At 40.0% G+C, this 26,499-nt stretch overlaps 3 protein-coding genes across 5 annotated transcripts; 1 reads left to right on the top strand and 2 right to left on the bottom strand.

Annotated features, from left to right (window-relative positions):
- Positions 1-874: 874 nt before the first annotated feature.
- Positions 875-7,577, top strand: LOC120564231 (glutaryl-CoA dehydrogenase, mitochondrial-like). Of its 2 annotated transcripts, none has more exons than XM_039809084.1 (12): positions 875-1,293; positions 1,817-1,920; positions 2,119-2,151; positions 2,282-2,422; positions 2,649-2,711; positions 3,722-3,892; positions 3,991-4,120; positions 5,381-5,597; positions 5,722-5,825; positions 6,029-6,154; positions 6,273-6,433; positions 6,877-7,577. In XM_039809084.1, the coding sequence occupies exons 2-12, from the start codon at positions 1,818-1,820 to the stop codon at positions 6,948-6,950; spliced, it is 1,323 nt and encodes a 440-aa protein (XP_039665018.1). In that variant the 5' UTR covers positions 875-1,293; position 1,817; the 3' UTR covers positions 6,951-7,577. The 2 variants fall into 2 exon arrangements, with proteins under 2 accessions (XP_039665018.1, XP_039665008.1); XM_039809074.1 differs by having other exon boundaries at positions 1,810-1,920.
- On the bottom strand, positions 7,484-12,840 carry syce2 (synaptonemal complex central element protein 2). The gene is made up of 5 exons (XM_039809094.1): positions 12,713-12,840; positions 12,362-12,464; positions 8,367-8,446; positions 8,083-8,197; positions 7,484-8,001 (listed from the first exon to the last, which is right to left on the bottom strand). Exons 2-5 carry the CDS (start codon positions 12,434-12,436, stop codon positions 7,801-7,803), a joined length of 471 nt encoding a protein of 156 aa, XP_039665028.1. The 5' UTR covers positions 12,437-12,464; positions 12,713-12,840; the 3' UTR covers positions 7,484-7,800.
- An 8,268-nt stretch (positions 12,841-21,108) lies between these two features.
- Positions 21,109-26,036, bottom strand: acp5a (acid phosphatase 5a, tartrate resistant). Of its 2 annotated transcripts, none has more exons than XM_039795232.1 (6): positions 25,810-26,036; positions 25,108-25,198; positions 24,802-25,001; positions 24,584-24,708; positions 22,061-22,406; positions 21,109-21,536 (listed from the first exon to the last, which is right to left on the bottom strand). In XM_039795232.1, exons 2-6 carry the CDS (start codon positions 25,196-25,198, stop codon positions 21,297-21,299), a joined length of 1,002 nt encoding a protein of 333 aa, XP_039651166.1. In that variant the 5' UTR covers positions 25,810-26,036; the 3' UTR covers positions 21,109-21,296. The 2 variants fall into 2 exon arrangements, with proteins under 2 accessions (XP_039651166.1, XP_039651156.1); XM_039795222.1 differs by lacking the exon at positions 25,810-26,036 and adding an exon at positions 25,371-25,516.
- Positions 26,037-26,499: the final 463 nt, after the last annotated feature.

The following is a 26,499-nucleotide window of genomic DNA, read 5'->3' as shown; positions in this document are numbered from 1 at the left end:
GACACTACAGCAAATCTGTGACGTAGGCCTACAAAAACAAAACTAACTCCATAACATTCCTCCAAAAATGAAAAATTCCTCTGAAGGACAAACATTTAGGAGAGACTATCTCATGTTTTTATATAACTCGTCTGGCTGGAAGGTGAACTGTGTCGAGTGGCAGCTCTGCCCCACCTCTGACCACTAAAGTGTCATGTGTAGGTGTGCCGGTAAAGCAATAAATAAGAAATAGTATCGGGTTTGTTAAGAAAATCCTCATGAGATCATTTAACTATCTTAAATAACAAACAACAAATAAAGTAATGCATCTGACAAAGCTTCATGTTAAGAAAATGTCTTGGTTATATCAACTGATTTAATGTTGTGTCTAATGTCTAATTTAACTGGGTTATATTTTATCTATAAAAAAATAAAAGAAGAAGAATAAAGACATACTTTAATGATCCCCAAGGGAAGTTTACATTTTTAGGTTATTATGAGTTATCAAGACAGGTTATATTTTGTCTTTATATTTTCCACCTGGGGGTGGTCATATTAAACAACTACAAAATATTTACTTTTTAGTAGCTTTTGGTGGGCATTTTTCAGTTTTCCAGAGTTATTGCCTTGCTTAAATATAGGCCTACTACCTACATAACAATTCTCTCACAAAAGTCTGTTGAATATACAATATACAAAGCTAAATACCAACATTCATATCATATATATGATTGTTGTTGAAATGTTGAATTTGCCTGTTGTCAGCTGGCTCCACTGTCCGCTGCAGATCAACATAGAAATGTTCGACAGGCCCTGAAGACGTCTGTGCATGGCTCCTTATTTTACCAGCCAATGAGATGGGAGCGCGTGGGCCGATTCCCTTAACACATCCCGGCCGAACAGGGATCCATATGCGCCATTTTGAGTGTGGAAATGCGCTGCGGGTGTGACAGCGGGTTTAATTCACGCACCTAATTAAAACGCATCGCTCGACACGGCGCAGGAAGCAGAATCGCACGTTCCCAACAGACAAACCCCGGATGTCTTTAGTATAATTAAGTTTCCAGTTCTATAAGCAGTCCAACTTTGGTTGCATAAACTCCCACGCGTTGCGCAACTTATAGGTCGTGCATTGCCTCCAGTGTATTTTGCCTCACCTGTCATGGAGGAAAAGAGCTCCTACGTTTGCCGTTACATATCCCTGTGACGTTGCAACCGGCGAAATATTACTTAAGCGACTTTTATAGCTCACCTCTACCGCAGAAAAGTTATCGCAGCATCAGATTAAAGCCACCAGCCGGCAGAAAAAAAAAGGTACTGTACCGTTGCATGTTTAGTCTGAGATTTACTAAAACATAAAAAGTCACTAAATGTTTAACATTGTTGCATGGAAGTTGCAAGTGGATTCAGGGTATTTGAACGTTGCTCACCAAGGGACAGCATGCTAGTTGGTTCATCAAAGTTTGATGTCTGACATTATAAACAGGCAACACTTTTTTTTTTCTCTCTCTCTTCTTTTCTCTTCTTGAGAAAACTTGTAAATAATCAATACCCCAAAAACCACTATCTTTGGTACTGCATGGAGTGATAATAATGCAATAATATTTAATGAATGCTCAAACAAAAAAAGTTGACATAGATAATTAAGGAAATTGTAATATTATGTTTTGACAAATTTGCCTGCTTTTCATTGGTCTGGCAACTTAACCTACAACAATGTTGCATGACAATGTGCCATTAACTATGAAATGTGCTTTCACTCTGTTTATGGATATTGAATAATATAAAATGCATATGTGTTTAATTTGCTTTTCCTCTATGATCAATAAACCTACAGTATGGCTCTCAGAGGTGCCGTCACCCGCCTGCTCTCCAACAGCCAAAAATGTGCTGCTGTCACGGTGTCTAGAGCCCAGGGCACAGCTGCTACCGCTGCCAAAGGTACGCTTTAAATTCTTTAAATATATAGAAAGAAATGATTGGATAAAGTTTGGCGTGACAGTCTTGAGGGAAATATCTCCCTTGATTTCACTTTTGTCCAAAAAAAAAAAAAAACTCCCAGAAGGTGAAACAGATATAAGTTGTTAAGATGATGTGTCATCCACAAGACTCACCACTTTTATTCTTCTTCCATTTTAGATGCTGAAGAAAATAAAAAGCCAACGAAGGAACGTAAGTGAAGTTTTGATACGTTGAACCTGATCTCTCCAGATTCCTTTACACGTTATGTTGTCACATGTCACAGTGACATAACCACTGTGTATGTGCGATTGTGTGTGTGTGTACATGTTTTGACCCTTAGCCAAGGTGGCCTTCAACTGGCGGGATGCACTGAATCTGGAGGGCCAGCTGACCGAGGAGGAGATCATGATCCGGGACTCTTTCCGCGACTACTGCCAGGAAAAACTCATGCCCCGCATCCTCATGGCCAACAGACACGAACGTAAGAATTACGTCCGTGTTCGACTACATGGACGAACTTATGTCGAGCTCATAGAAGCTGAACTTTGTTGTTGTCTATACAAAGTCTAATGTCTTTTAGGCCGTTTTTCTTTTTACTTCTCGAGTTGCGACGTTTAGGTTAAGTGAGGTGTGCAAAAAGTGTTTATTATTTTCTGATAAATATTTGACTGCAAGTTCCTAATTTCCCAACGTGCACCATCCCACAGATTTCCACCGTGAGATTGTCTCAGAGATGGGAGAGTTGGGCGTCTTAGGCCCAACTATTAAAGGTAAACAGAAAACTACATTATCATCATTTTGTCCTACAGTATGTAAGCCTTTTGTCTTAGGACAATATCTTAGTTCTGCAGTATTTCGAAGATCTTAAAGGTCCCATGGCATGAAAATTTCACTTTATGAGGTTTTTTAACATTAATATGAGTTCCCCCAGCCTGTCTATGGTCCCCCAGTGGCTAGAAATGGTGATAGGTGTAAACCGAACCGTGAGTATCCTGCTCTGCCTTTGAGAAAATGAAAGCTCAGATGAGCCGTTTTGGAATCTGATTGTTATGAGGTCATAACAAGCAAGGTTACCTCCCCTTTCTCTGCTTTGCCCGCCCAGAGAATTTGGCCCACCCATGAGAGAGAGACATCATGGCTTTCAAACGAGAAAAGTGGCAGTTGGTCAAGGCCACACCCCCACCATCCACCTTGCCCCCCCCCCCTCTCCTCCTCAATAACTACAGACACAGAAATGGCACATACTAAGGAAAGCTCATTGTGGGACTGGCTTTAGTGGCTGTAGTTCTGCACCAAAGCTGAATTTCGGGAAAGAGACTTCAGATACAGTATTAGGGGACCAATAAGGTCTATATAAAAGAGACTTCAGATACAGTATTAGGGGACCACTAAGGTCTATATAAAAGAGACTTCAGATACAGTATTAGGGGACCACTAAGGTCTATATAAAAGAGACTTCAGATACAGTATTAGGGGATCACTAAGGTCTATATAAAAGAGACTTCAGATACAGTATTAGGGGATCACTAAGGTCTATATAAAAGAGACTTCAGATACAGTATTAGGGGACCATAAAGGTCTATATAAAAGAGACTTCAGATACAGTATTAGGGGACCACTAAGGTCTATATAAAAGAGACTTCAGATACAGTATTAGGGGACCACTAAGGTCTAAAAGCATCCAAAGAGCACCATGTCATGGGACCTTTTAAAATGTGTTTTCTATATGTTCGGATGATGATTACTTGTAGCGCATTACGCCGTTTTATTTACCCTGCAGGGTACGGCTGTGCAGGCACGAGTTATGTGGCGTACGGCTTGATTGCCAGAGAGGTTGAGCGAGTGGACAGCGGGTATCGGTCGGTCATGAGTGTCCAGTCTTCACTGGTCATGCACCCTATCAATGCTTATGGCACTGAGGCCCAAAAGGAGAAGTACCTGCCCCGGCTTGGTGAGAGTGCCATTTTCTGCAATTGTACATGACATTTTAAAAATGGCAAAGGGCAGTCTCAAGAGTGTCCCTCGTGTTTTTTTTCATTTGTCTCGCAGCTCGGGGAGAAATCCTGGGCTGCTTTGGCTTGACGGAGCCTAACCACGGCAGTGATCCCAGCAGTATGGAGACCAAGGCCAAATACAACCCATCCAGTGGTACCTTCACCATCAGTGGAGCCAAGACCTGGTAGGTAGACGGACAAATATAAGAAACACTGGTTTTCCTGATAAGGAGTGTTTTGTCAAAGCTCTCTATTGACCTGAAACAAACATGAAAATATGAATGCTAGTCCTGGACAACGATTTGTGCTTTAGGCCGGCTGCACACTGGCTGCGTGGCGTGTCCGTTTTTTTTATTTTGGCTCCCATGTTAACCGGTCAGAGCTTGCACACTGCCTGCGTGACACGCACGTCTCAGACGCGGCTCGAGCCGCGCCAATAACGCGTGCGTGCTAGAAATAGGAGGCCTATTTTTCACATGACACGCAAGCGTGTTGGAAGCGTTTCCAGGCAAAATAGAATACAAAAAGGTGTTTATATGTCATTTTGACACAAATACATTTGAATAAATGAAATTTTGATGTTTGAAAGTCTCTAGGTTTTGACATAAATGCAGATATAAATGTAATTTAAAAAAAAATAAAAAATGTATTATCGATTTTCAAATATTTCACCTGTCAATACAGAACGAGATATTCTGTAGCCTATTTTGCCGTCAGTACTGCCGACGTTGTCTTTGCTGTAATCAAATCAGTATATATTTATGTTTTAACATGGTATTTCATTTTATCAATGGGAAACATACATGTGTACAGACAAGGCTAGCAGCAGCAGCGCCACGTCAGACACGTTTCTGGTGTGTAAAGACATAGAAAACGCCACGCAACAGAAACGCCACGCTCACGCCGCGCAGCCAGTGTGGAGCCGGCCTTAGAAGGTACAGTGTTAATTGTTTGGTCTAGGCTAATCGGTGTGAAAAAAATCTGATATACTGTGGAAAACAGAAAATTTAAATAATGAATTCTAGCAACAAAATAAATGTTACTACTTAACCATTTCAAAGTCATATTTTACTCTGTCGCTGCAAAGAAGAATAGGGAAATATTCTGTCCCAGTGTGTCCTTTTAGTTTTGGACTCTGTTTACTGCCTACTACTGGGGACTAAAACGAATGTGTCTGACACACAGAGTTCTGGTGATAAATGACGTGAAAATAACTTTTACTACAGTGCAGCCAGTGTGTATTTATAAAGTCCTAACGGATGCAGTACATCCCACACGTCGACAAAGCCTGCTCCTCTCTTTTGGGGTAGCTTAGTGATAGAAAACTGCAAACTTTAAATGAAACTCGGGTCTGTACCAAGTGTCAATCCCTTTTTGTGAATGACCTAAACGTGTAATCGGGCAGTTAATGTTTTTCTTGTTCCTCACTTTCCTTCCTCTGCTAGGATCACAAATTCCCCCGTGGCAGACATCGCAGTGGTGTGGGCCAAGTGTGAAGATGGTAAGGTGCGGGGTTTCATCTTGGAGCGTGGGATGAAGGGGTTGGCCACCCCCAAGATTGAGGGCAAGTTCTCGCTGAGGGCGTCCGCCACCGGCATGATCCTGATGGACGAAGTGGAAGTTCCCCAGGAGAACCTGCTGCCCAACGTCTCTGGTCTGGCTGTAAGTGGCTTCTCCCTTAGATCAAGTTCAAGTCCAACAAAACCAAATATGTTTTACTTAAATATTACAACAACAATGTTACTGTGTGCTCATATCTAACAACGTTGTTGACCTTTGTGACCAGGGTCCTTTTGGCTGTCTGAACAACGCCCGGTATGGCATTGCATGGGGAGCTCTGGGAGCTGCTGAATTCTGCTTCCATGCTGCACGGCAGTACACGCTGGACAGGTACGTGCGTGTGCGTGCGTGTGTGTGTGTGTGTGTGTGTGTGTGTGTGTCAAAGTTAAGGTCAGAGGATCTTACAGACATAAACAAATCCAACTCCAGTGAAAAAAGTGTCCACATTACCATCTAGGTCTCCTTGTGTTATACTAGCCTCAGCTTTTTTTGGGGGAAGGATGGATTTTCATGTCTTTCTGCCCTCCAATCAGAATCCAGTTTGGGGTGCCACTGGCCAGGAACCAGCTGATGCAGAAGAAAATGGCTGACATGCTGACAGAGATCACCCTTGGGCTGCAGTCCTGTCTGACCCTGGGAAGACTTATTGATCAGAAGAAGTGAGTCTCCTCTTTCTGTCTTAGAATTTCGTTCCCGTTTTGTTTTGGCGTCTGTTAGTCCTGTCTTCTACTAAGAGGAAAAACAAAACTTTTCGTGTGCGTATTCTTATCCTAATAGAGCAGCACCAGATATGATCTCCATGCTAAAGAGGAATAGCTGTGGCAAGGCTTTGGATATTGCCAGACAAGCCAGAGACATGCTGGGAGGAAATGGCATCGCAGATGAGTACCACATAATCCGTCACGTCATGAACCTGGAGGCCGTCAACACATACGAGGGTAGGCACACACCTGTGGATACATTTAGTCTTCCTTTTTTTTTTAGCATTTTTAAAAGTACCAACAGAAGGCAGGTTTGTAGTGGAAATGATTGCAAACTGTAGCTGCAATTATGTAATTCTACCACCAGAGGTCAGCAGTGTATAGATTATTACAGGTTGATTAAGCGATAGATTTTTCAGAATGCTCTGTCCACTTAAAATCAAACACATTTGTTAAAATGAATACAAATAAACTGTTCTGTTTGAATTTAGCCAAATTACTGTAAAAGGAAACTTAAAATAGATATTCTTTCTCATACCCAAGGAGGACTTTTTAAAAGAGTAAGGTTTGGAAAGTACCACATACATTTCAGAGGAATCCAGTGATTCTTACTGCAAATGAAGTATCCTTTCATGTGAAAACACCTTGTTCATGATGTAAAATGTCATTGTTGTTTATAGGAACTCACGACATCCATGCCTTGATCCTGGGCAGAGCCATCACTGGACTGCAGTCTTTCACTGTTGGAAAGTAAAGGTTGAAATGGACTTGATGTGGATTAGTGCCGTGCTACCTGTTTGCCATTGGGCAAACTCATGTGTATAGAAACATAAAGTGCACTTAATCTGTCTCACATTATGAGCGTTGGCTGGTGGGATGAATCTCAAATGGCTCATTACATTTTATGTTTTCAAACTAGCGATATGAGCCGTCTGTTACTGTCTCTGTTCGGTGTCTTTGGTGAATATCTAAGGTCAACCTAACTAAGCATTGCGTCCAACTGGGATGACATTTATAGTTAGGATGCCTAAAATATACTTCACATACTGACTATGAAGGGTGCATGTAAATGTTGTGGCATTATGTTGGTTTATTTTGTGATAATTAAATATGTAAATAAATGGCTTTGAATGAGAAATATATTGAGTGTAGCTGAGATTCAGTATGTACAGATCCCTTGATACAGACTACAAATCTCTTCTGTTGTCATATTACATTATCATGTTAGTTACTGTAGGTCTGAATAACTCTCATTTAAGTGTTGGTGTAAAATGTTAAACACCTGAGAGCAAAATAACATGGTTTATTTTGTCCTTGTTGTACTTGTATTTATTAAATCAACGGATGCTGGAATTGAACATACATTAAAACATGGATTCAGCTTTTGTTTTTGTTTTCTTAGACTGCAATCACAAGCTGTAACCTGAACTGCCCTAAAAACCTAGGCACAGTCTACTGTCTATTCTTGAAAAAGGAGGAAGAACAAAGAGGAAACCAAAAGTAGTAATCTCATTCAAGTCAACTATTCTGAATACTCAACATAATAAACAAAAGAACATTAACTAGTTCAAATATAAGCTAAGATGACAACAGTAGCTAGTTTATCAGGGTTCTGATGTCTGGTTAATGGCCAGGCCCCCTCTGAGACTTGCCAGCGCCTGGTTGGCCTCTATTAGCTCACTGTTAAGCTTAGTGCAGCTCTCCAGCACCTCGGACAACACCTGCAGCTTCACCTGCATCTCATTACTGTTCTCTTCATAGACCGTGTACATGTGCTCCTTCATCTGCCGACACATCTCTGTCACCTAGGGAATTAAATGTGAGTAAAACAAAAATCAGTCTGTTGACCAGATGAACATTTGTGGTATACAAAAGAAGTTTTGTACCTTTTGCACTAACTTCTCCTGGAAGCTGTCCATCACTTTCTGGTCACTGGTGCGGTTGTCGTTTATCTTTTCCACCAGTTCCTGTACTCTCCTGCTGATGTCATCTATTTTGGAGCTACAACAGACATGCATGCAGGGTTGAATGTGGATGTATCTCTAAATGTTTTATTAATTGAGGAACAATAGAGTACTGTCCATCCAGGGGAAAGTGGACAGAACTGTTGAGGAAAAAGTAGCTCCTATCACTTCAGTGAATGGAATAGACTGTGCAGGTAATGCAGTACCAGGTGTCCTGTCCTTGAGTCTCAGTCATGCTTGTGTTTGAAGGCTTCCCTCTTGATGAATCTGGGTCCATGTCTTCTGTCTATATTGTCAAGGACAATGACAAAACAACTTTTTCCATCACCACCAGGTGGCCGACAGTAATCAGTTACTGTACAAGTAGGGCTGGGCGATATGGAGAAAATCAAATATCACAATATTTTTGACCAAATACCCTGATATCGATACTGCAACGATACAGAAAACGACATCACTTTACGACGCTGAAGTTGGCATCCGATTCGCAGCTTCCGATTCGGCAGTTAAGTGGAAATTTAAGGGAAACTTAAAACTGTCCGATTCAGCAGGGAAACAAGATTTACATTGCTGATCCTCCGTTTTTTTAACCTATTACTGTATTGAATGAGTGTTAGTCATTACGATAAATTATTAATTATCTCTAAAACACACTTTTAGATTTGTGAAAGCTTTATTGTCTTTATGAGAACACAATAAAAGTAGGTTTCACCGTTTTTTTTCATATTTAGACCACATTGGACCAGGTCTAGATCCAAAACCGCAATACCTAGACTTGTCAAACCTGGACTAAATTATCCCAGAGAGTCTAAGGAGTCTTAAAAACACAGTTTGAGATTTGTGAAAGCTTCATTATATTTGTGAAAATGCAATAAAGGGAGATTATACTGTTTTTTTTACACATAGACCACATTGGACCAGGTCCAGATCCAAAACCGCCAACCACTTGTCAAAACTGGACAAGAATTATTCCAGAGAGGCTAACGAGTCTTAAATACATTTTTCAGATTAGTAATGCTTTTATAGCAGGTCTGCTGTTGCTAGTTGACATTCAACGTCCACGTCTCTCCATGTCCTTTCTTATCTCCATGAGCAGGTCTTCCTTCTCACTTCAAAAGAAAAGTAGAAACAGTTATTTTTACCTTTTGGAAAACAATCAAAATATCTTCAAAGATTTGCCAATGGTTTAATTTACTCTTCAAATCCTTCTCCTTCAACATAATTGTTGTTCTCTCACCTTTCCTCCATCTGGCCCGTTATATATCAGAGGAGGCTGGTCCACTGTATTTATGTGTTATACTCTATACTGCTTATATTGTTGTAAGTGCAGAACTAGCAGACAGATTCTAATTGTGCATATATATATATATATATATATATATATATATATATATATATATATATATATATATATATATATATATATATAGCTGTACACAAAAGTTTTGGCACACCTTCTCATTCAATTGTTTCTTTTTTTTCATGACTATTTACATTGTTGATTGTCAATGAGGCATCAAAACTATTAATGAACACATATGGAATTATGTACTTAACAAAAGTAGTGTAAAATAACTGAAAACATGTCTTATATTTTAGATTCTTCAAAGTAGCCACCCTTTGCTTTTTGATAACTCTGCAAACCCTTGGTGTTCTCTCAATGAGCTTCATGATGTAGTCACCTGAAATGGTTTTACCTTCACAGGTGTGCTTTGTCAGGGTTAATTAGTGGAATTTTTCCCCCTTATTAATAAAAAGCAAAGGGTGGCTACTTTGAAGAATCTAAAATATAAGACATGTTTTCAGTTATTTCACACTTTTTTGTTAAGTACATAATTCCATGTGTTCATTAATAGTTTTGATGCCTTCATTGAGAATCTACAATGTAAAAGTTATCAAAATAAAAAAGGAAACACAGTGAATGAGAAGAAAAAAAAAAGATATATAATATAAATGCACAATTAGATCTGTCTGCTACTACAATATACTATTTTATGTGTATAAATGTATGATGTAGGTTTGTCTGTGTATAGGCTCTGAACTTTGACAGATTAACAGACTCAAAAAGCCCAAATATTCATAACAGAGATTACTTTGTCGGCAGGCATAACACAGACACAAAAAAGAGAAAAACAGGCAAAATGTTAAGACAGGCATGATTTGCAGTCAGGCAGATTTAGTCAAAACAAAATGTTAGCAATGCTACGAGGACAATGAAGATCATGAGTGCAGGCAGTTGTGAGGTGACTGGCAAAGTAGGAACACAATGGACACCTGGTGGGCAGAAGTTGAAGGGCAGGGTCTGAAATGGCGGCAGATGTGAGAATCAAACAAGATTTCATAACTGTGAATAAGAACTGACAAAAAGCTTTGTAATAAAAATGTCTTCATTTATAGATAAAATGAAAACCAATCACACTATGTCTAAATGATGTTGCCTCTAACACAGGCCACAGTGCAAGCTTTGGCTAAGGTGAGGAAAATGACATTGGCAGAAGCAGTAAGAGAGGTTGAACAGGGCCAGATGGAGGAAAGGTGAGAGAACAACAATTATGTTGAAGGAGAAGGATTTGAAGAGTAAATTAAACCATTGGCAAATCTTTGAAGATATTTTGATTGTTTTCCAAAAGGTAAAAATAACTGTTTCTACTTTTCTTTTGAAGTGAGAAGGAAGACCTGCTCATGGAGATAAGAAAGGACATGGAGAGACGTGGACTTATACGTTGAATGTCAACTAGCAACAGCAGACCTGCTATAAAAGCATTACTAATCTGAAAAATGTATTTAAGACTCGTTAGCCTCTCTGGAATAATTCTTGTCCAGTTTTGACAAGTGGTTGGCGGTTTTGGATCTGGACCTGGTCCAATGTGGTCTATGTGTAAAAAAAAACAGTATAATCTCCCTTTATTGCATTTTCACAAATAGAATGAAGCTTTCACAAATCTCAAACTGTGTTTTTAAGACTCCTTAGGCTCTCTGGGATAATTTAGTCCAGGTTTGACAAGTCTAGGTATTGCAGTTTTGGATCTAGACCTGGTCCGATGTGGTCTACATATGCAAAAAACAGTATAATCTCCCTTTATTGCATTTTCACAAATAGAATGAAGCTTTCACAAATCTCAAACTGTGTTTTTAAGACTCCTTAGGCTCTCTGGGATAATTTAGTCCAGGTTTGACAAGTCTAGGTATTGCGGTTTTGGATCTGGACCTGGTCCAATGTGGTCTATGTGTAAAAAAAACAGTATAATCTCCCTTTATTGCATTTTCACAAATAGAATGAAGCTTTCACAAATCTCAAACTGTGTTTTTAAGACTCCTTAGACTCTCTGGGATAATTTAGTCCACGTTTGACAAGTCTAGGTATTGCGGTTTTGGATCTAGACCTGGTCCAATGTGGTCTACATATGAAAGAAAACGGTGAAACCTACTTTTATTGTGTTCTCATAAAGACAATAAAGCTTTCACAAATCTAAAAGTGTGTTTTAGAGATAATTAATAATTTATCGTAATGACTAACACTCATTCAATACAGTAATAGGTTAAAAAAACGGAGGATCAGCAATGTAAATCTTGTTTCCCTGCTGAATCGGACAGTTTTAAGTTTCCCTTAAATTTCCCCTTAACTGCCGAATCGGAAGCTGCGAATCGGATGCCAACTTCAGCGTCGTCATCACTTTACTGTAATGCAGCCTTTAAAAGCAGGAAAAGACAACACCTGGTTCCCTTGTCGGGTCACAGGCTTGCAGTCCCGAAATCACCTCTGTTTCCGAATTATATTCCTGTGGAATTGTGTGTGAAAAGTCTCTCAGGTTAAGGACACACCTCTGATTTCAGATTTACTCCAGGTCACAGACAAAGGTCGTTTATCATGGTAGTGCCGATTCTATTCAAGTTTACAGATATATGCGTTTTCTTTGTTCTAATCAAGTCTTTAATTCTTTAGAAGCTAGGTTTGGAGTGAGGCAGTCGAATGCTGATTAGGCTTAATCAGTATTGAAACAATCATTTTCGGCTCAGTTTCACAACAGTTTACATAAAATAAATTACATTTTTGACCTAAAAGTATATTGCTCTAAAACATCAATGTTTTAACTTTTTAAACTTCAACATTCCACAAGTTAATGTCCTTTTTTTCTTTTTAAAGGAATCTTTTCTCTCTCTCTTTCTGGCTCCTTAGTGTGCTATGATAACCTGTAATTACCAGCTGTGAATCTTCATGTCCGATCTTGGGAGCGGACTGTGAGGTGGATGGTAGGTCGTCAAAGAAAAAATCCATGTTGCTTTGTTTGACTACAGGTATAAATCTAAGTTGAATAAAACAAAACAAAAAACACCTGTTAAATATACACAAATAACGTTAGGAGTATAATGTGGCTCAATTCTCAATTAGCTAGCTAGCAGTTTCAGCTAATGTTAGCTAACAGGCACCTTAACCCATCTTGACTGGCAAATATATTACCATTAGCTTCACACTTACAAACCACAGAAGTAATACAGTTATGTAACCTAGTTATAGTACGTTGCAAACAAATGCGTATAATGTTTCCTTTACCAAGATATAGCTAGCTATTTGGCGCGTAGCCAGGCCGTTAGCTAACTGCGCTCAGTAGCTAGCTTGCTGCTAAGTGCTAATGTCCTGTATCTCGATCTCGCTAGCTACCATTTGTCACGTGGTTTCGCTCTAATACCGTCTATGGCTAAAATGAAGAGATGTTTTCACCTTGACCTGGTTAGCAGCCGTAAAGTAACGTTAACCATATATAAATAATATTCAATTTCGTTTTATTTCTATGAAAGTAACGTTAGCACTGCAAAAGTACTCATTACAATCAAAACTAAATTACTCATTATGCAACCTTGTGATCGTCCATTTGAGTGTTTTATTTCAATTAAATGTAATCAATATATTGCAGGATTAGATGGGGTAACTGATGCAAAGTAATGTAAGCAGAAAATGGAAATAGTTACTTCAAAATTGACAGCATTTACCACCAATTCAACAGAAACCCTAATTTATCAGCTTTTTACAGGCTATATTAGTAGTGAGTAGCCTATGACAGAGACAAATCTTTTATTTGATGACTTCAAAACAATTTACAATTAGTTTTTTCTGTGTGTGTGTGTGTGTGTGTGTGAGAGAGAGAGAGAGAGAAAGAGAGAGAGAGAGAATTATGGGCGAGAAAGCCCTCACTGTGGATTAAGTAATCTGTGTGTGGGAGGACCATGGGATGGGGCTGGGATGAGGGACTGATTGATCGTTGCTGTGATTGGAAGTGTAATCCCTCCCTTCCTCTCTCTCTGCCTCTCTGTGTCACCGCCCACAGTCTGGATTAATTCTGCAGAGAGGACACAGCAGGGAGGCACAGAGGCTGTTTTAAATGCCCTGATGTCTGTGGAGGATGGCCTGATGATAACATTATGGTACTAATAATAACCGCTGTGTAGAAACATGTCGGTGAATCAGAACTGCAAAGATCCACACGTTTAATCTGGAAGATGCAAAAACTTGGTCTTGACAGGTGGGTGGATTTATTCCCTGATGGCCTATTTTCATGTTCGTTAAGTGGCTTCCATCTGCTCTGTGTTAAAGTTATTTAAACAATAAAATATACATATTTTTTAAATTGTAGACTTTGCCTCTCTGCATTTTAGGCAGTGACATCTCAGAAGTGGATGATCGAATTGGGTAACCTTTCAATTTGAATATAATAAAATAACTACAACTCCTTGGAGGACGTGGAAGCTCCTACTCTGGGAATATGGACAACTTTAACTACACAAACAAAGGCGGAATTCCATTCCAGTTCTCTGTTCAAAATGAGGAGCCTCTGTACACGGAGTACAAGCCTCCTTCCAGGGACCTCATCCAGCTTCCTAAATCGGTCCTCTACCTTGTGGTGGCTGCTCTGGTCGTAGTTGGTGTTGCTTACGCTATCGTGGGTCACCTCATCAAAGACCTCATGCTGGATATAACAGGTACCCAAGTCTAATAGAGGTAGCTGTCTCATGTTACTATTAGTTTACCAGAATTCCCCTTGGTCTTTATATACGTTTGTCACCTTGTGCTGTCTATCCTCATACATCGAATCAAGTTTGATGCTGCATGACAGTGTACAACACATATGCCGGTAGTTTGGAGCTAGTGATGCAAAAAGTAAACTCCACCAGGGTATGTCTACAACTTGAGTCTGTTATTGAGACAAGATCAGCAGATGTCTAAGACTGTACTCTGGCTGAATTAGAAAAATATCAGGGCTGATGCACTTCAACATTCAACACAAGACTCTAAATTCAATACACACGTAGAATCACAGTGTGTGTGTGTTTGTGTGTTTTAAAACAAATATTTCTGTGAAAAACATAAAGGCTGAAATAACAAAATCTTGTCCAAGTAATGTTTCTTGGAGCTCATACATGTAAGTGCCGGAGCAAACTTGCTGTCAGTGGACTTTTCAGCAACAGCTACTAGGGCTGCACAATACGTAGTTTTCTTTTAAAATTCTCATCGCAATATCAATATCAACTGGCGCAATAAACACATCGCAAAGGCTGCGACATACACCCACAGATCGTTTTGTGTTGGTCGAACATAAATATGAGTAAAATTGCACTTATTTTTGTGTCTTTTATATTCAATTCAATGTTCAATTTGTTAAACAAAAGAATGTTGGAAATTATTTCTTTCTTTTGTTTTAAATTCAAAAAAGCATTTTGTTGTATTTTAGCAGAATACTGAAAACAGAGAGGCAGAAGTGAGTACACTTCAATATCTGTTTATCAATATCTTTATGACGATATTCAACAATGTTATCGCATATTTTCCTCACATCGTGCGGCCCTAACAGCTACTATGTGTGGTATATAAACAAGACAGTTGTAAAGATGTGGGAATATTAATTATGTAATACAATTCTCAATCCCCCATTTCTGTCCTTCCACAGACTGTTTGCTGGGCCCACTCGATGAGGACCTGAAAACAAACCAAGAGAGAGCGAAGGGAGTCACCCCTCTGCACTTGCCACCTGTCCTCAGTCACTCCCACCCAAATGCATTCCACGTGTGGGACCAGGATGACATCATCATCCCCATGACTCCCCCAGATGAGAGCCCGGATTCCAGCCCTCTGATGGCCGTCATCCCATACATACCTTCAATTTTTCCCAACTCCCACAGCGTCCACAGCCCGTCCTACAGTCAGCCAATCCCGAAGGAGAGTGATGCATGAGGCAACACAAAGGATCCAAGACAGTTTTCATTTACAGTGTATATCTGCTAAACATGGTTCCTTCTCTCTTTTTGTATCCCTTTGTGCACTTTGATTTTCTTTAGTTGAGTGCTTTAGCTCCATGTTTTCACCTCTGAAACACATTTTACCCCAATCTATTTTGTAAAATGTGTAACATGTCAGCAACGTCATATGGCCTGGAGAGACTTGGAAAGTATGCATTAAGACTTTGATCTATAGATTTACTTCAGTCGGAGTAACTGATGTGTCTACCTGAGACAAAAATCTAATCTTCTCAGGATCAGAGCCTGGGACACTGAGTGGGACGGCCTTTACTTGTTCATTATCCCTATGGATTTGTGCCAAGTTAGCATTATGACTATTAACCTCCTTCCACACACACACCTCTTACTTCAGGCCATGCTGTCACATTTGTTTTTGTGTAGCATCTTTACTTCATTGGACAAACTTTAGATGGATGGATAATGTCTTTAATCTTCACCGTTCCACTGAGTGATTCTCAAATGTGTTCCACATATATATTTTCAGAATATCCTGTTTTATGAATACCTGAAGAGGAATGACGAAGAGAGCATGTGTATAGTACAGGAAAGCCAAGTGAGTTCTCGTGTCAAATAAAGGTGAATATGTACTGTAGGTGTACGCTAAGATAATGTTTGCTAAACACTTTGTGTGTCAATGTTATTCTGATGCTATGTGTATTTCTGGCACTTAGGAGGATCGGCCTACTAACTAATCGGGTGAAGTTAATTTAATTAGTGTAGGTGAGCGCGTTAACGTGACTGTGAGGCCTTTTAAGGACAGCATGCGTACGATTAATTAGAATGATCATCTCCACTTATCTGTTTCGGCAAATAGCCACAATAAATACAGAAATAAGTGATTACATAATGTTAAATTGGTAAAAGGTGTGACATAGATACTACATTATGGCCTTAACCTAGCTACATGATTTACACAAGTCTGATCAGCTGTTAAGATATGAAGTCTGTGACATTACACACACACACACACAAACACACACGCACACACAGACACAGACAGTGTCTGTACTTGTATTCATTTCTTTCATTATTAACTTTCATCTTCACTCCGTGCCCATAACTAAAAAGGAGATTATTGCACCTTTTCTCAATTAACATTGTTCAATCCATCTGTTAAACCCAGAGTCCCTGTATTCAGTGAGGGATGGAGATTAGGGAGAGAAGATTAGATGAGCAGCTTAGCCTTTAATACAGCATCCTTTTATTACTTTTGAGCTGTGGAATTAGGTAATCGGACAGCAGCAGCCTAATCTGAGTGAACGGACATGACACTGAACATTATTATCCTGCCTGTATGCCAGGAGTCATTGGATCCAGGCTGAGGTGTGCAGAGATTAAGAGTTTCAAGAGGGACGAGTGTGGAGTATGTCCGGAAAAAAAGGGGACAGCGGCACTGTGCTGCACACACATCCAAAGTATTGTATCTAATAGGCAAGAGCTGATGTTTGCAACAACCTGGTGTGAAGTTAAAACATCCCTGGTGTTGCAGTGGTACAAGTTGTGGGGGTGTATGCATGTAGACACATGACGGTGGCTCAGCGACCCCCGGTCCGGGCAGGGCCTTCCTGTGTGGCGTTTGCATGTTCTCCCCGTGTTTGAGTGGGTTTCCTCACGATGTGCTCCAGATTCCTCCATATAAAGACATGCATGCTAGGCAACTGGGACTACAGTCGAAAATCAGCCATCCGGCTAACACAGAAATGTTGATTAATGTAGATTGTCCTAATAAATAAATCCCAAAACCTAAAAACATAGGAGATATAGAACAGAATAGAATATCACATTAGATGTATTCTTCTGCTTACCGTTTAGTTCTTACTTAGTTACTTACTCAGTTCTCTGGTAAAAACGTGTTTCAAATAAATCAACGTTTATTCAAGGGTATCGACAAGTTAGAAATTAAATATATCTTTTTAAATGTGGCTTTTTATAGTTCTGACTTGAGGAAAGAAGATAGAAGGTTTGCTAAGCCTATTTCCTTAGGCAGGAGATCTTAGTGCTCTAAACTCCAACACTGACACTGCGGGAGGTGCCCAGGAGCTGTGTAAGTGGTGCAGAGGGGTAAGAGGTTAAGGTGGAGTCAATTGATAAAGAAGGTAAACCTGTGAGGAAGTGCTACACAGGAGGGTTCCAGACCCACTGTGTAACCCTTAAACTGCATGGGTAATTATATCACCCTTCTCAACACATTCATTTCATTTCTATCATTTCTTCTGACCCTGGATGTAGTGTTTCAAAAGTTGACCCCAGGCTTTTTTTTTTTTTTTCCTGGGTTGTTGATGTTGTTGAAAGATCCTTTTATTGTGTCTGTGTTGGTAAATGACGTGAACGTTTTAATTTGAGTGAAGTTAAGGCAAAGCTCCGGACGTATAGTACCTGCACATAATCCTACACTACATCATTGGAATAAAAATATTGAGCTGTCAGACACAAACACCACATTGACACGGAGTGTAAAGACATTTTAGGATCAGCTGTTGTCTGGAACACGTGAGTGCAGGATTACTGCGCTCCAGTTTTGGACATTTGTTGGCAGGTGGGATACATATGTAGCTACATTTCAACTGAATCTACACCTGTGTGACTGAGGGTTGGGCCACTGCTGAAAAACTGCTGAAATTCAAGAAATGTAACATTGATAGCTGAATATGTTACAGATGGTAAACCAAATAAACTCAATAACCGCTACAGTAGGAACATGGCTCCCATTAGGTTACAGGCCAATTAACAGTGTCAGTGTCATCGGGCGCCCGGATAGCTCAGTTGGTAGAGCGGGTGCCCTTATGTAGAGGTTTATTCCTCGACACAGCGGGCCAGGGGTTCGACTCTGACCTGTGGCCCTTTGCTGCATGTCATTTCCCACCCCCCTCTCCCCTTTCATGTCTTCAGCTGTCCTGTCAAAAAGAAAGGCCGAAAATGCCCTAAAAAATAATCTTTAAAAAAACAGTGTCAGTATCAGTCAACTCCTGTACCTTGTTCTGCATATTTCTCTCGGTAAGTTTCAAACATGTGAACTTGTTCCTCTTTGTCAGTGCAGTTTGACTCGGTTTGTCAGGTGTTTCTACAAACACAATGTGGACCTTTTGGGTTTCTTGTGTTGCTTTGAAATCGCATGTATGAAAATGCTGATTGTTAGCAGCTACTTTATGATGACATAATAATTTATACTCTATTAATCCCACAAGGGTAAATTACAATGTTCAAAAAATCACCCTGTTATTATACACAGGCCACACACATGCTCAGTACCTATACATGCACTAATGGAGAGATGTCAAAGTGGGGGGGCTGCCCATTGAAAGGCACCCCAAGCAGTTGGGGGTTCGGCACCTTGCTCAAGAGTACCTTGGCAGCACCCAGAAGGTGAACTGGCACCTCTCTAGCTACCAGTCCACCACCATACTTTGGTCCGTATGGGGACTTGAACCAGCAACCCTCCATCTCCCAAACCAACTCCTTACAGACTGAGCTACTGCCACACCAAAGGCCTGCAACAACTGTTAACAATCACCTGAGAAACATTAGCATTCATCTGAAGTGCTGTTTGTGTCCACCTGGTGAATAAGCCCAATATTTACTCTCTTTCAGCTCTGTTTTTGGTCTCTACCAACTCTTGGGGGAAATATCTGGCACTTTATCTGCTACATTACCCCACTATGTTTACCATCTAGTTGCTAAATTTGCCAGTGTGCCATTTGGCACTTTGCGGGTAGTGTACAGTGGGTTTTAAAGCTTCTTCACTGAAAACAACCCAAACAGTAAAGTTCTAAAGTTATAGGCCGGACAGCTTTGTCAGTATATATGTGATTATTGCAAAAAAAATATCGGTTTTAGCCGATATAATCATCAATTTAAACACCCACCGAGGACCCCTGCAGGTGAGAGATCAAAATGTACAAGCATATAATTACTGTAAAATCAGATAGTGTCTAATCATCAGTCTGTCTGACGTGACTTGCAAACGTTAGGCTTTCTTTTGCTCTGCCGTCAGAGTTAAGCGATCCTTACCTGTTCTTTAGCCTCAGGTGACCGTCTTACCCTGGGCCGCCTTCTTATTGCCGTTGACTCAATTCTTAGTTCCAGCTCAGTTTGACGATCAGCGGACTGTAACTCATCCTAAGTGGATCATGACAAAACAGTTAAAGAGTCAGTAACCCTATAGTAGCCAGACTGTGGTTAAGACATGAAAAACACATTCATTACATTATACAATAAGACAGTACAGCATCCTGGCCTGTTTGGGGATTTGTGAACCTATTAACCAACATACAGTGGTCATTCTCATGCAACTTTTCTTTCTTTTATCGATGTAGTAATAACTGCAATAAAAGAGGTGAGATAAAAAAAAAAGAATCCTGCTTACATAATAAGAAAATTAAAGGCAGCAAAGCTAAACAATTCAACTTTCTGCAGGAGGGGGAAAATCCCATCTGTTCTGCTTTGCTCCCAGGTTAATGATGTGATGTCATCAGTTGGCTGAGTTTATCTGCCAATCGGCTGTCTGTCAGCCTAATCCTCTGTTGGCAGGCCAGGTGGTTCTCTGTGAGGGACAAAAGATCAGCGACTGTGGACGTCTTGACCTCTCCCATCCTTCAGCAGCAGCAATGTCATGGCAGTATTTGAACTCTGCACATGGGCTTCTAATAGGATCAGCATTACACCATTATATGGTCTGTATATTTAACCATTTTGTGATGGGATCCAAATGTGTTACAATAGATTTAGTATTTAAAACTTTTACAATTTGAATGTTGCAAATGAAAGCAATGGAAATGCACACCTTGAAGTGAATTCTAAAATACAACTCTTATGCGGTTTTCCATAATGCCTAAGAAAATTAGGCAAAGCCAAAACAGGTGAAATGGGTAAAAAAAAATTTGCAAAAGAGCTACTGTTGGCTCAGCCTGGTATCCATGCAACTAAACTAAAAGCAAAATGTAAGCCATAGTTTTGCACCATAATCCTCATTTGGAATATTAAAGTCATGCAATTGTCTCAAACTAGTCATTTACATCTGCCAGACACACAAAAACACAAAACATTTACATTTTGTATACCTAAAAGGTTAGCAGGAAAGCTTAGAGGAATATGTATTTCATGACTTAGATGTGCATAACTGCAAGCGTATGTCATATGCTCATTGTCAAATGATCATAATCATAACAAAGCAGCTACTGTTTGTCAAGTCATATTAGCCATACTGGGAGCTATGCTACTGTAGATACTATAGATTCCTACCAGACTCCTCATGTGAGCAAAGTAGGCCCAAATAAATGGAGACATTTAGCATTAAGTGTTAAATGGATCAATTTTAGAAAAAGAAAAAAAAAAGAAAAAAAAAAAAGAGTTGCTACCAGGTGTTCTGGTTTCTCTTCCTTGTGACCTACGTACCAGACCAAAGGAGAAGTGAATGCATTGAGGTCTTCAAGAACCTGAATTTATCCCAAGCCTCATGTTGAATTCTCCTTTCCATACAGAAATACAGCCGACTAAGCAGATCCATTCTCAGTTGTGTTTACAGATGGTACACAAAGCCATTCTATAAATTACAATTCAAAAGAGTCAGCACACACGGTATTGTACCCCTTCTACTCTAAGCAGATTGAAGCAATCACTGCAAGCTCAGAGTCAAATTTACGCCACAAGTCACAAGACAGGCATGTTTGTTAGAAACCCCATTTATTCTTTATCACACAATAAATGTACAAGTAAAACTAGTCAATTCTTTTTAAAATGTGCATTACGATTACTTTGAAATTCTTAAAAACAGTAACAGCAGTTACACTGATCTCTGCAGACAGTGCAGTCTGCTATTAAAAACTTGAATGCCCCTGTGACGAGCTCGTCTACTCAAAGCTCCTTTGGGAGAGCACGGTGCGATAGAGAGAAGTTCCTTTAGCCTGGAAAAAGGTCACGATCATCTTGTCCTTTGTGACTTCAGCGTGGACGAAGCCTCCCAGTGTTGACGCTTGGCCAGTGAAGAACTTCACAGAACCTTTGGGTACATGGTTCCAGTGAGTGGTATCGGGATCCAGGAAGTTTCCAGCACCGCTCACCACGTAGCCCACACCAGACTCTTCAATGTACTGTATGGGGGACAAGGACAAGATGGGATTGAAGGCAAAAGCAGCCTTGCAGATTTTAAACCAATCATTTAAATTTGAATGAATAGTTTTATTTCAAACATAAAAAAAACAACCTTAATACAAAAGTATTTCACAAAAAAAAAAAAAAAAGGCAGACACAAGCAAAATACATAAATACTCTTGTCCGAAAAGGAGTAGGTAGAAGCTAAATGATTTTCTGGTCCTACCCTTTTTGAAATGTCCATACCCTTACTAAAGTGTTTTCAATCTATTGTTTTTCAACAACCATACAACCCTATAATAAAAAAATAAATAAAATGCTGATCAATTAATAGATCAACTTACTATTCCATCAATTTCTTAATTAAATAATTTGTCCACGTACCACTACGTCCATCCATTATATCTATCAAGCACAATTTGCTTCTAAATAGATCACAACACCACTGAAACAAGTTCATACAAAAATGATACACTACCAGTCAATCATTTGAACAGCTCTACTACATTTAGCATGAACCAACCTGCAGATTGTGGTCATGGCCGCAGAAGTAAGCTGTGGCTTTGTATTTAAGGAGCAGAGGATGGAGCTTCTGCAGGAGACACGCGGTGGGCCCGTGTTCGGACACGGACCACACAGGGTAGTGTCCGGCCACCAACAGGAAGTCTGCCTTAGACCGGGCCAGTCTCTCCTGCAGCCACGTCAGCTGACGGTTGGCATCCCCCGCACACAGGGGGCCTCTGGGCTTCTCATCCGAGAAGTCGTCAGAGTTGCCGCACAGCATTATGGTGTCGAGCATGATAATGGTCAAGGTTTTCCCGGTGTTGGGGATGTGGAAGTTCAGCTCGTAGTAGTAGGAGGGGAATTTCCTAATGAGGTAACAGAAGAGCAGAGTGGAAATAAACACATTCTCACTCCCTAAAACCGTTGCAATGTGAAGCACTTTGTGTTGCCTAATGGTAAATGCAAGTAAGTGCAGGCGGCAGAAGATGAAAACATTTTCACACTTTGTCTTCAGTGATGCAGTGCCGTGATTGCTTTGGCAAATCCCCATTCAGTTTCCCAAAACCACACAGCCCTCAAGAAAACAAAAGGACACCTTCTCAACAACTTATCAATACACCCATCAAAACCTACAATTTGCGCTCATAAAATAATAAAAATATGAACTAGAAAATGCATTTCCTGCAGAAAATGCGTGTGAATGCTGAATAGCTAAATCGCTAATGCTAAAGTGGATTAATAGCCAAAATCTGTAAGAAGTTGAAGTAGTGAGAATAGTTGGAAAAGTGGTAATAGTTTTTATTAGTATGAATTTCATTGACAAGTTGAATAACATCACTAATGTAAAAAAAAAAAAAAAGATGGGGAATAATTAACGTTTTTTGAAAAGCTAATGCTAAAGCTAAACTGGATTGCTAGTTTAAATGTGTTAAGAAGAAGGTGAAGTTTTAAGACATGTAGAAAAGTGATAATGTTTTTAATTAATATCTTTAAAAGTTGAATAATAGCCATATTGTATGAAAGTTGTAGGTGTTACAACAGAGGTTTAGCAGTGGCAAGCAAGCGACATATTACGGTCTGTAGTTGCAGTTTGACTGTCTGGCGAAAATGCTGCGTCATGCTTACTAATCAGTGGCCATGTTTGTAAACACAGAGGAGATCCCTTTGATCTCTGTAATCAGCCAATGACCTATCACCTGTGTCAGACTGCTGGCATTAAGGGACACAGAGCGACCTGTGAAAGAAAGGCTCAGACAGCCTAAACTATAGGTAGAATAATTGAAATGACCTCATTTGAAAAATTCAAAAATGTGGGCATATCAGCGATTCAAAAAAGTGGTTCGCTGTGCCTTTGCGTGGAAATGTCAAGGATGTTTAACATGGGCAGCGAATGGAGGAAGATTTGGAACGGTTGTCATTCGTAAGCTCACCGAGCAAAATGTACAAGTCCTATTGCTTAAATGAGCACATTGGCTGAAAGTAGACAAGCATACCTGCGTTATGAGGTATACATGTTGTATGACAAGGAAACATTGCGGGCGTGAGAGCAAGTTATAGAGAAGGGACTAAGATGATTTTTTTAAGGCTCCGTGCTCTAGCAAGGCTCCATGCTCTAGCAATGACATCACCCACTGTAAGTCACACCCATTAAAAGCTTTCTGAAAGAAACACTAAACTTAATTTTCACAAAAACTGTTAAAGATATCAAACTGCTGAGATCGAGCCCAATAGCTGAAGTTTTTGTGGAGGTTTTAAAGTTTGATTGGTGTCTGTAGGTAAAAGTATGAAGTAGGAGTAGCATGTTGAAGTAGAAGAGGATTTAAAGCCTGCTCTCATTAACTTTGTTATAAAAAAAAAAGAACAAATGTCGAAGAAGTCCCATCTTGTGCTTAAAGAGCTGAACATTTTGATATTTGAATGTTTTCTGTAGCTTAACGTATGCAGAAGTTAGAGGCAACCAAAGAAAGAAATAAAGAATCAAATAACAATACTGTGAATGCAGCCGAGTCAGCGTTCACACAAATACAGACATCAATATCAACTTCTGCAACCACCACTTTAAACTTTTGTTCAGCACCTCCACAGTATTGACTCAAATTTACCGAACATTACTGCATGTTTAGGGAATTTACAATTTGAAATCTTAGAACATTTGTATACAGTAAAATATTGGCACCGTTTGTATTGCTGAATAGAACTGAAAAGATATTCTAAGCAAGGAGCCTACAGCATTGATTTACATTTTAGATATATTCTAACAAATCTGTGAGCATCAGATAGCAAATCATGGGTCAACTTAATGCTCACCTTTTAAAAAATAAATAAAAATGTAGCTACATGTTGATCATTGTTTGAGTTTAAAGTACCGTAGTTTGGAGGTGTTGAGTCAGGTTTTTTGAAGGTATTGAAGATTTTTTTTTTTTCGTTTACAGTTTTGAGATACATTTGGGTTGGAAATATGTTTTAGCAATTTTGAAGAAAAAAAAAAAAAAAAAAAACTGCTAGTGTTTCAAGTTTAGAAAACATTTAAGCTGGTTCTTACCATCGGTCAGATCTGGTGCTGTACTCGATCTGGGCTTTGACGTTCCCTGCATGGTCATGATTGCCAGCAATCACATACCAGGGGACTTTGAGAGACTTTGCCGTGTACACGGACTCAAAGGTTTCCTGACAGATTCAGAGCAGAAACCAGGGGTTTTCAATGTCGCTTTCACATCAGGTTAAACTCATTTTTGAAGAGATCAAGTTTACTCCACTGACCTGAAACCGAGGAGAATCCACACTGTCCACGCCTCTGTAGTAGAAGTTATCGCCAAGGGCCAGAACAAAGTCAGCTCCCATCTGCTCTGCTACCCTGCTCATTTCTTGAGCAGTAGACTCCTGCACAGCGGTGATGTAGGGGGGGGAAGGAATGCCGCCCCAGTCTCCTATAGCCAGGAACCTAATGGAGGTTCGGTTTGCTGTAAGGGATCACAACTAAATCAGAGAGAGCTGACAAGTCTGAGGAGCAGGACCTCACAGATATACAGTTGTTCATCATGAAAGCCCATGTCAAGTGATACTTACTGCTACTTTGCTTCAGGTCCTGGAAGGCAGTAGGGTAGCAGTAGGCGACAGGAATGGCAGCAATCAAGAGGTATGCTATTGCAAGTGCCATCTTTAAAGAAAGAAAGAAAAACCCAAATCAGATCAACAGAAAGCAGCAGAACTGAACACAGCGCAGAGTAAGAACATGACATATAACAGCTATAACCACAACTGAAAGTCAACGCATGCACAATCAAAGAAACCAGAAGAGGAAGCAGAACCAAAGCGCAGCTTCAACGTACCATGCAAGCCTCTGCTTCCCCCCTCTCTCTCTCTTTCTCTTCCTCCTACTTCACTAAACAACAATAGCGCTTGCTTGTATGCTTTCAGGTGAGTTGTGATTGGCTGCAGCCTGAAGCGGACATGTCCCAGCTGGAGCTTATAGAAGCTAATCAAAGGAGCAATGTCCATGAGGCTGAGAGGATCAGAGGTCACACATTCATGTTTGTCAAAGCATTTAATCAGTCTGCTTCTTTTATAATAAGAAACTCAATCACGTTAACTTCTCCAGCCTTAGCAGAGACACCTCAAAAGTAAAGCACTATCTCATGCCCCGATCCTTTCCCATCACAAAGAAGACAAAGCTGTCCTGACAAGAAAAACAACATGCCAAGACGTGGTGTCAGTGTTCAGAGGTATTAATGTCAGAGAGCCAAAGATAAGAGTAAAACAAACACTCACGGCTGATAGCTGGTGGTGTGCTCAGGAGGACCTGACGGGACACTCTCCGTCCTCTTTCTGCCCGTCTTATATCAGGAGGACCAGCCTTGGATGAATGATCATTGCTCACACACTGACTCAGTCTTGGGACCCCAGTCATCTGGGCCACATGTGATCTGCAACGGTTATAATAGCTGGGGTGTCCAGACTGCACTTGATCCACTTCCCGTGTTAATCACTGTTTTCCTTCTTCATTTTTTCCATCTTTAAGGATAATTTTGGAATAAGAAATGTAGCTTTAACATAAAGCACAATACATGCAAAATAAATTGTATAGTCTCAAAAGAATGCAGTCTTTTATTTGTTTTATGGTCTTATTAAACTTGGGTTCCACGACCCCCTATTTTCACACTGAAAACAGGACTCACTGCTCTTTTTTCACTTTGATGCAAGCATATAATTATCTGCTGAACTAGAAGGCCATTGGTACAGCATCATAAGCCATGGATTGACTTTTTGCAGCCCTAAATCAAGCTACAGAAGACATTTTTACATGGACAGATGAAGAACTAGCACTTGCCAGCAGTCCGCCTGTATATACAGTGCCTTGCGAAAGTATTTGGCCCCCTTGAACGTTTCGACCTTTTGCCACATTTCAGGCCTCAAACATAAAGATATAAAACTGTAATTTTTTGTGAAGAATCAACAACA

This window comes from Perca fluviatilis, chromosome 1 (genome assembly GCF_010015445.1).
Source record: "Perca fluviatilis chromosome 1, GENO_Pfluv_1.0, whole genome shotgun sequence".
In the NCBI taxonomy this organism is placed as follows: domain Eukaryota; kingdom Metazoa; phylum Chordata; class Actinopteri; order Perciformes; family Percidae; genus Perca; species Perca fluviatilis.
Note: the sequence above shows the minus strand (reverse complement) of the source record. Positions and strands in the feature narration are given on the sequence as shown.

Bases quoted from the DNA above. Each gene is read 5' to 3' on its own strand.
- LOC120564231 (XM_039809084.1), top strand. From the start codon at position 1,818: ATGGCTCTCAGAGGTGCCGTCACCCGCCTGCTCTCCAACAGCCAAAAA. The intron at 3,893-3,990 runs GTGAGAGTGCCA...TTTGTCTCGCAG, and splicing joins GAAGTACCTGCCCCGGCTTG to CTCGGGGAGAAATCCTGGGC. The intron at 5,598-5,721 runs GTAAGTGGCTTC...CTTTGTGACCAG, and splicing joins CCAACGTCTCTGGTCTGGCT to GGTCCTTTTGGCTGTCTGAA.
- syce2 (XM_039809094.1), bottom strand. From the start codon at position 12,436: ATGGATTTTTTCTTTGACGACCTACCATCCACCTCACAGTCCGCTCCC. The intron at 8,447-12,361 runs GTAATTACAGGT...TTGACAATATAG, and splicing joins GACATGAAGATTCACAGCTG to ACAGAAGACATGGACCCAGA. The intron at 8,198-8,366 runs GTACTGCATTAC...TGTCTGTTGTAG, and splicing joins ACTCAAGGACAGGACACCTG to CTCCAAAATAGATGACATCA.
- acp5a (XM_039795222.1), bottom strand. The intron at 25,002-25,107 runs GTAAGTATCACT...GATCCCTTACAG, and splicing joins GGACCTGAAGCAAAGTAGCA to CAAACCGAACCTCCATTAGG. The intron at 24,709-24,801 runs GTCAGTGGAGTA...TGAATCTGTCAG, and splicing joins TGGATTCTCCTCGGTTTCAG to GAAACCTTTGAGTCCGTGTA.